General features: G+C 42.5%; 1 protein-coding gene across 3 annotated transcripts; it reads right to left on the bottom strand.

Annotated features, from left to right (window-relative positions):
* Window positions 1–2,902: 2,902 nt before the first annotated feature.
* si:ch211-153j24.3 (protein c-Fos) lies at window positions 2,903–7,849 on the bottom strand. 3 transcript variants are annotated; one of them, XM_057017411.1, is made up of 6 exons: window positions 7,515–7,849; window positions 6,296–6,367; window positions 5,288–5,503; window positions 4,697–4,894; window positions 4,165–4,272; window positions 2,903–4,076 (listed from the first exon to the last, which is right to left on the bottom strand). In XM_057017411.1, exons 3-6 carry the CDS (start codon window positions 5,414–5,416, stop codon window positions 3,375–3,377), a joined length of 1,137 nt encoding a protein of 378 aa, XP_056873391.1. In that variant the 5' UTR covers window positions 5,417–5,503; window positions 6,296–6,367; window positions 7,515–7,849; the 3' UTR covers window positions 2,903–3,374. The 3 variants fall into 3 exon arrangements, with proteins under 3 accessions (XP_056873391.1, XP_056873390.1, XP_056873392.1); XM_057017410.1 differs by having other exon boundaries at window positions 5,288–6,367; window positions 7,515–7,582; window positions 7,809–7,844; XM_057017412.1 differs by lacking the exon at window positions 6,296–6,367.
* Between the last annotated feature and the right edge of the window lie 402 nt (window positions 7,850–8,251).

Raw genomic sequence — 8,251 nt, 5'->3', positions numbered from 1 at the left:
GCTTCTAGTAAGACTTAACCTTGGGTGACTTTAAAAGAGAGAGAACAGTTTGTGGTTTAGCAGAGTTGCCAAACATCTTGTTGCGTGGGTGTCAGAAGGTGAAAACACTAAAAGTCTTCTTTGCAAAACAAAAATTTGCTTTTTTCTCTCCTTTTATTGGATTTGAACAGACTTTTACGAGTGTTTATGATGATATTTGAGACCAGAAACATTCAGATTTAACATGACTTATTAAACACTCTACAAGGATGTTTCTGTTTTTGTTTGAAAAAAAAAACTATAAAATTTTGGGGGGGAAGTACCCAAGAAAACCAGACAGAATCCTGAATCACTGTACAGACACACACCAATACAGACGCTGTGGGCATTTTAAAAAAAATATTGTTATACCAGCTCATTCTAATTTCCTTCCTTCTTTTCTAATCTCAGACAGACGACATGTACCCAAGACTTCGGTATAGAAAAATTGACAGATTTGGAAATGCTGCGTTGCCACACATCAACGTTTCCCTTCTGTAAAAACAAGAAACCAGTGGAAATTGTGAATTTATCACTAACACAGAAAATAAAACTGTACAGATGGTGACGTTCGAGCGTTCACGCACCACTAAACCCATTAATCACTTTAAATCCTCTCTTTTATCTTCCTCCCGTAAACAACCCCCTGTATCCTGGTCCTGCTCAAGGTTTCTTCCTGTTAAAAGGCAGTGTTGCCCACCACTGTTGCCTGAAAAGGCTTCCCCTGGAATCCAGCTCTGGTTTAACTTTTCATTGCCACTGACACAATATAAATAAAACTGAGCTGAATCAAATCCCACCTGACAATGATGTATCCCTGTAAATAAAAGCACTTCCTTGGAAATATCACAGCGGCTGGGGGGGGGGGGGGGGCAGATAAGAGCGGTGGAAACAGTGACAGCAAAATGAATAACAATGGAACATACTTTTCAGGGGTGATGGATGGAGAGACGAACAAGAGCAACAGAAAAAGGAACTCCCAAGCCTTCCGCATCATTCATCAATCGCCACAAAATACTATGATGTCTGGAAATGTGCCACTTTAGTTAAACTATTGTCCGAGTGCACCGAGTCGCCAAGGGAAACACGGGGTGTCTTTCATTAAGTCGTGAATATCCACAGCAACAGAAAACAGATTAAAGACAGATTAAAAATAAACCAGATTTGGTTTCCTGCGCATGGCTGATGATACGAGCCATTGGGCAAAATAAAGCCCGCATTTCTTTAGGTTTAAAGTTCACATCAGTAATAATAAGAAGCATGCCCTCTGTCTACTTTTACCTCAGCAACATTTCCAAAGCATTTCCATTTAACACCTCACTTCTACACACCGCTGTTATTTTGGCTAATGTGAAAGATGTGAGTATTTGTTCCACAACTGAATATAAGCAGCCATTGGCGTCAATCACAGCCCTAAAATAACCCCCCACCCCCTCTCCAAGATCTCCTAAGGACGTGGATATGTGTATTTTTACCACTCTGATAAAGTGAGAAGTACCAGACTGCTGGACAAAGAGGTTGAGTCAGTAGACACAAGAGCTGCTGACTCCTCTTTCTATTATCACCCATGTACATACACGCTTAACGCATCTTATACCTCACAATAGATTTAGAGATGCTTTTGTCCTTCCTGCTGTCCGCGTTGTGCGCCCCCTAGCGATGGAACACACGGACTGATTTTATTTGAAAACAGAAAGATTAACCGTCACTGTTCAGGTCTTAATCTGACATTCACTAGCAGTCAAAAGACCGTTCGATGGGCGGGAGGTACAGAGGATGCTGTAACTGGATCATTAGAGCCATTGCATTATGAACTTATTAAAATTATTATTTCACTTTCGCTTTTTCATGAGATGATTTATCATAATTGTACTTTTATGATAAGGAGGTGTTGTTTTATTCCATAGCTATTACAGCAACTATTTAAGAGTTAGCGTTGGATTAAACTGGGCGGTATTTGTTGTTGTTGTTGTTGTTGTTGTTGTTGGTTCTAAAACGTCTCCTCACGCTGTGGCCATTAACGAATGCTTTGCAGTTCCGAGAAACCTTCCAGTACCGTGAAATCATCAATTGTCCACATGCACGTGATGCCCGCCCGGTTCCGTCTGTTTACGCCGGTCGCTGCGGCTTCGACTTTTTCCGGTAACTTCCTCCAACCCCCGAAATATGACACCCGTCGCCTTGGAAGCAAAACAGCCGCAATTACCTAATATGGTCAACGGAAGTGGGCGGCGAGTTGGCAGCGTGTTGACGTCACGGCTGGTACGCACAGTACTGCTGTAGAATCCCTCGACCATGACAACAAGGGAACCGAGGACGAGCCGTGAATAAATGATTAACCTGCTCCTGTTCCTTTCTCGCTCGTTTTAAACACGATTCGGTCCCTGATGCATCGACTTTACATAATCCTGACGCCAAAAATAGGCAGGCTGACATATTTAAAGCCCGACGCTGAGTGGAAAATAGGTTTCAAATCGCCTTCATAAGCATGAAATTTCGAAAGCTATAGGGTATCTACCTGTACTTGACTCTATGTGTTCACGTGCATGTTTGAGCCCATTGACTAAGTCTATAGATTTAGGATCTGAGGTCTGTTCTGCATTTAATAGTTTTATTATCACTTGTCATAGTAATTATAAATAATATTGCATAGGTGATATTTCAGAGATGATATCCTATCTATTGTAAGATAATGAGCAAATCTGTGAGCTAATATGCTTATAAAACTTGACCACATTCTACATCTCTTCATATTTTGGGAGATGATTATCCCATATGAGACCTTTAGAAAAATTACCTTAAAATTCCTAGAAAATGAAAGTGAAGATTCTTAATCTTAAAAGAGTTGCCCTGTTGAGAACTGATCTAAGAAAAGAGGAACTACTTATGGGCAATTTGCTGTCAGTTTATTTCCACCATCATTTTTGCATCCATTTGTTTTCAATATGTAAAAAAATAAACTATATCATAAAATACATCTTGGTAAAATGAAATGGTGTTACTTTATGGAAAAACAACAAGATTTTACGTTGCACATTAGTAACCCTGTAATTTTCACGTGTTACAGCACAATTTTGTCAAGAGCGTTACACACACGTATGACCTAATTTCATATTATACAGATTTTAGAAACACAAGATACCACCTCTGATGACTTGTATGCATGCATTTCCATTATTTCTGCTCAGAGAACTGCACAATACGGCCAAAGAAAACATCAGCTACACAATTCATGATTTTAGGCTTGCACAACACCAAAACTCACACTACAAAAGGTTATTTGACATAGTGACCTTAGCTTGGTGGCTGGTTAGTGTTCATTGGCATCATCATTGCATTGCATAACATCTTTGCATTCACAAGGCCAGAAGTGTTGGAGAGTTAAGGCTGTCTTTAATCGCCTCAGACACACTAGAGCTGCCTTTGAGGCTCTCATAGCCCTCAGCCAAGGAATCAATCTCAGAGTAATTAAAGGAAAACACGGTGCGATAATTGCTACAAGAGGGACTGGAAGACATTACTGGGGCGCACAAGGAATCAAGGTCATTTGCTACAGACTTGTACAGGGTTTCCCAATCTGAAAAGCAGAATGGGCCGTCCAGGTCTATGTCGGGGACAGGTGCAGCCAACTCAGAGGTCCCTGCCATCTCTAGACTGGGCACCAGGTCATCAAGGTCTTCACCTTTTAAGTCCTCCATGTCATTGTCTTCTGCACTGGAACACAAGAGGATGTTGGAATTCCCCGAAATGGCCGCAGCAGGAATGCAGTTGACGCTGTCCAGGTCTTGACCAGTCGGGGCTTCTCCACCAGCTGCGTTGCTCTCTGGGGATTTTCCATTCTCTAAGATGGACAGCAGCTGTGGGGAGGCTGGAGCATCCTGTAGCATCGCGCTAGCAGCATCTCCATCCTCCTCTCCGTCGCCTTCTCCCTCGCTTTCAGAGAGCTTGCAGGACGGTCCGTGGAAAGCTAAGACATGCTCCAGCCGCCCCTTCTCCTTCAGCAGCTCATCTATCTCTGCCTGGAGGGCAGATTTCTCATCCTCGAGCTGGTCGGTTTCCTGAAGGACAAATAACATGATGAAGCCTGAGATGTTTCATGGTTCCCCTTTCTGTGCTAACATTTTCTTGATGAAATAGCCCACTTACAGCCTGCAGAGTGTCGATCAGCTCCCTCCGTCTGTTGCGACACTTTGCCGCAGCAATTTTGTTCCTCTCCCTCCTGATCCTCCTCTTCTCCTCCTCCTCTTTGGAAGGCTAAAAAAATCCATCACAAATAGCCTCACTCGCTACCCGTCGATAAAACATGTTTAAAGTCACGTCTTAAATATGACATGCTGATCTGACCAATGCGGACTCTCTCTCTCTCTCTCTCTCAGTTCATGCGTTAAAACGCTGCGCCACTGGCACGGTCTAGTCAGACACGTGAACGCGCACTCCTCGTTTCATTCATAAACAACCGTGCGCTCGCTTACGCTGCACGGATTAACGCAACATTGCGCGTTACTTTGCAGCTTTATCTATTTTTTTAAGACAGGGAATAAAAATACACGAATGTGGAAAATTATTTTTGACTAAACTCTAGAAATGTATTTTTGAATTAACTGAACCGTCTATTGCTCCCAATATTTCTGGATGAGCTATTTTCACGCTTCTTATTCTTGCGTGTTTTCCTACATACCTTTTCTTTGTGCCCTTTCCTGTTGGAGGGCTTTGCCTTGTGTGCAGCTGCAGTCTGGGTCGCGCCATGACTTTTGGTCTTCTGGCGAGTGGAGGACGGAGAGACAGATGTGATGACCGCGGGCTGCACCGTCCACCGTAGATCTGGCGAGCTTGAGATGACACTCACTGTCGGCACAAAAGCGTCCGCTGCAATGTCCTGCAATGGCCAAAACACAACATCACATGAAATTGAAGATGACCAGATTAATGATGGCAACATGTGATGGATGGTGGATGAAATCCATCATTAGTGGAGGAACGTAAAAAAGTAAACGCAAGCATTTCAGCGAATTCAGAAATATACCCACGATTAAATCATCATCGGCCCAATCAGTCTTTAATAATGAAAGGTCACGAGCAAGCTGTGCGCTAGACACAGATTAGACTAGTGTTTTTCTTTCACGAATTCCAAAATTCCTGCACCCTGTGCTTCAGTAAGACTATTTTCGAATTAGTACATCGACTAAAACTGACTATATTTTAATTATGTGACAATTGCTTAACCTCGACCAATGTCTCTCATTTTGTATGTGTTATTGCAGGATGTTACCTCGGCGCTGTCCACTGATGATGAAAGCGAGTCAGGAGGATGCTGCTGGCTGCGCCCAGGGGTGTCCCCGCCAGGAGATGCTGTGCAGCTGGATGACGAATCGAACTCAGTGCTGGAGTCTGGATGCATGTTCTCGTCTTGAACGATTGCATTCAATCATAGAAGTGACGTCTGAACGCCTCCCTATCTTCCATTTGCCAGATACATAAATGGTAACTGTGCAGATAGTGGAGAGACCCACCTTTTATAGTGAGCCGCAATTTTATGAATGAAATCTGTGTGGGGAGACCGAACCATTTCGAATGGGGGGAGGTGAGTACAAAAAGAGAAAATGCAGATTCTAAAACGACTTAATCAGTAATTCCAGCAAAGATCCGAAGAGTCGTTTTAGCAACTTAGTTTTTCTAATTTGATGCATCTCTATATAGCAAATATTGGAAAATATAGCCAGTATATGTCAAGTGACACCCCCGCCTACACCGAGGTGTCCTCCGCCATGAATGAACTACGTCATTTTACGTATGCAGCATCTGCATCAAATACATTATCTTCTATATTTGTCCGGTCGTATTAGTGAGAGCACAGACATGCGTTAATTCACAATAAAACGGTATAAAGTGTTGCCCTATGTCCCTAAACTACCGGTAGTGAGACTATATACTGTGCTTTAATAATGTAAATTAATTACTGGATAGACCTGCTCATTTAATTAATGGGTTCACACTCAGCTCCCACGTCGCACTGATTATTTAATGATCTGCTTAATCCACCATATAACACTTTGCCTTTCACCTTTCCCTGTATGCAGCTCCAGCAACAGAATCGTCGCTTTTGTAAAAGCAGCCAATCGTGGAGCGGCGCGATCGAACCATATATGGCGCTTCCGGGAAAAGGTGCGCGCATTGAGGGCGCGCAGAAGGACGCATGGTTTGCGTGTGGCCCACTCTCCCACACTCACAAAAGAAAGTGAAATCTGCTCCAAATGGTTTTGTCCGTCACGAACTGTACCTGATAAGCGCGTCATTACGCGGGCACCTCTGACTGCGTAGGCGCCGCGAACAAACCAGGCGTAGGTCAAACCTGTGCACAACAATGTACTTTGGTATGCAGATCTGAGACTATTTCAAATTATGCTAACACATCACGTCATTGCAGACACTTAAATAGTAAAGTTACAAATGATGAACGGATGAGACATCCCTCAACACCACCGCTTTTGTTCTTCCACTTTCACGGGCAGCCTACTTGACACTTGTGCTGGTGTTAGCCTAATTTATTCCCATCACTCGTGTTCTCATGAGCGTTATTCCCACATTTTAATTACACCCCATTGAAAGGATTTTGTATAAACTATATTTAGATTTTGTGACCTCAATGCTGGAAACGGTAGATGAAGAGGGGGCCTCTCCCCTCTGAGAGGGGATGCATGCTTCCCGGCAGTCACAGCCCCTTCTGGGGTTCATTTACCGGCACCTCATTGTGAGGTCGACTTAAGCCCATTCAGCTCATGGCCGAATGAGTTCAAAGGTCGATAATAACTGCAGACATTCTGCAGGCAATTCTTGTTTTCAGTGTGCACAGGCCGGTGACGTTAGGGCTATTTTTAAACTTTAACGTCCTCAAAAGCTGTTATACGAATTTCAGTAATACCGCACATGTCGTCAAACTGACCTGGGAAAAAGCACCCAAAAATAAAGATTAGTTGAGTTTTGTTATTTAAAAAAAACATTGTAAAGGGTTTCGTTTTTCCATGCACTCAGGTTAAGAATTATTAAGGGAAAATGTGTTTTTGGCGTAAACGGAATGTTTGAATTATTCAGCAACTATTGATTCTAATTATTGGATAAAGTAAATTGACCCCTTTTCCTTTTTCCCCCTCTCTGCCACAGACCAGACAGAGAAGCCAGTCTGAGAGCCACAACACTGACAGAGGCTTCACTCTGACATCATTTCCGGAAACCAGAAATCCTGCTCGTTCCCTACGGGGCTTCCCTTCCACACAGCAACGGGGGAACCGGTTTAGCTTTACGCTGATGAGTGATACGTCTCAATAACACAAACGATTGTTGTTGCTATGCAAATCAAATACGTCACTGACGCGAAGGGGTGGGGTTGCTACGGTAACCAGGAATGTTTGGCTAAACAGGCGTACAGCATACAAGTCCTTTAACCTAAATATAAATGCCATTATTTAAACGTGCATTTAAATTCAAACTTATAATCTTACCTTATCTGAACTCGTTATTTTGCTTTTTGGCCTCAAATGTTCAGCGAAGAATATCTCAGCGGACTTTCCTGAAAAATGGAAAGAAAAAGGAAAACTGTAATGCAATGCTAGCATGTGCACTGAGTACAACTCGGCTATGGTTACATGTGGGTCATTTATCTCAAAGCTACAAATAAAGGTTTTTGATCTTGAGTTAGGAGAAGCCAAACATGCTCTGCAGCTGTTAACTGACGCGATGAAAATGTAAATTAATATAACGCTTGAATGATTCACGAAGGATTCCCTCTGACCTACTCTGAGGGAAAGACCTGATGAAACACTGCTGTTGTGGAAAATTACACTTCGCAAACCAGAAATGATTCTTGTTCTGCTACTGCACACACCCTCATTTAGATTGTACTGAAAGGAGACAGAGAGCTTAGACTGACGCAACTGCGTGTACACACACGCCTCCTGTCAGCATATGCTTATTTGTTTAAAGTTTGACTTTCAACTGTCTGTAAGCTATCCATCCTGCAAATGCAAAATATTCACCCAAATCAGTAATTGAAGTCTTAACATTTAACAATTTAATTTTGATGTAAACAATGTTCATTGTCAAATCACAGGTGATGATTTTTAAATTGCGTGGTGAAAAGTGCAACGAAAGAAATTCATCTGGTCTCCGGTCCATAACCGGTGGTGCCACAGCGAGTGTCTAATTATTATTTTTTATTATTATATATTATCATTATTTT

This window comes from Takifugu flavidus, chromosome 19 (assembly GCF_003711565.1).
Source record: "Takifugu flavidus isolate HTHZ2018 chromosome 19, ASM371156v2, whole genome shotgun sequence".
In the NCBI taxonomy this organism is placed as follows: Eukaryota; Metazoa; Chordata; class Actinopteri; order Tetraodontiformes; family Tetraodontidae; genus Takifugu; species Takifugu flavidus.
The sequence above is the reverse complement of the archived record's forward strand: the minus strand, read 5'-3'. Positions and strand labels throughout refer to the sequence as shown.

What these genes read in the sequence shown, in the direction of transcription:
- si:ch211-153j24.3 (XM_057017411.1), bottom strand. Translation starts at nt 5,416, where the DNA reads ATGCATCCAGACTCCAGCACTGAGTTCGATTCGTCATCCAGCTGCACA. An exon ending in GGAAAGGGCACAAAGAAAAG is followed by an intron (nt 4,273 to 4,696) that starts GTATGTAGGAAA and finishes GGATTTTTTTAG; the next exon opens with CCTTCCAAAGAGGAGGAGGA. An exon ending in TGATCGACACTCTGCAGGCT is followed by an intron (nt 4,077 to 4,164) that starts GTAAGTGGGCTA and finishes TTTGTCCTTCAG; the next exon opens with GAAACCGACCAGCTCGAGGA.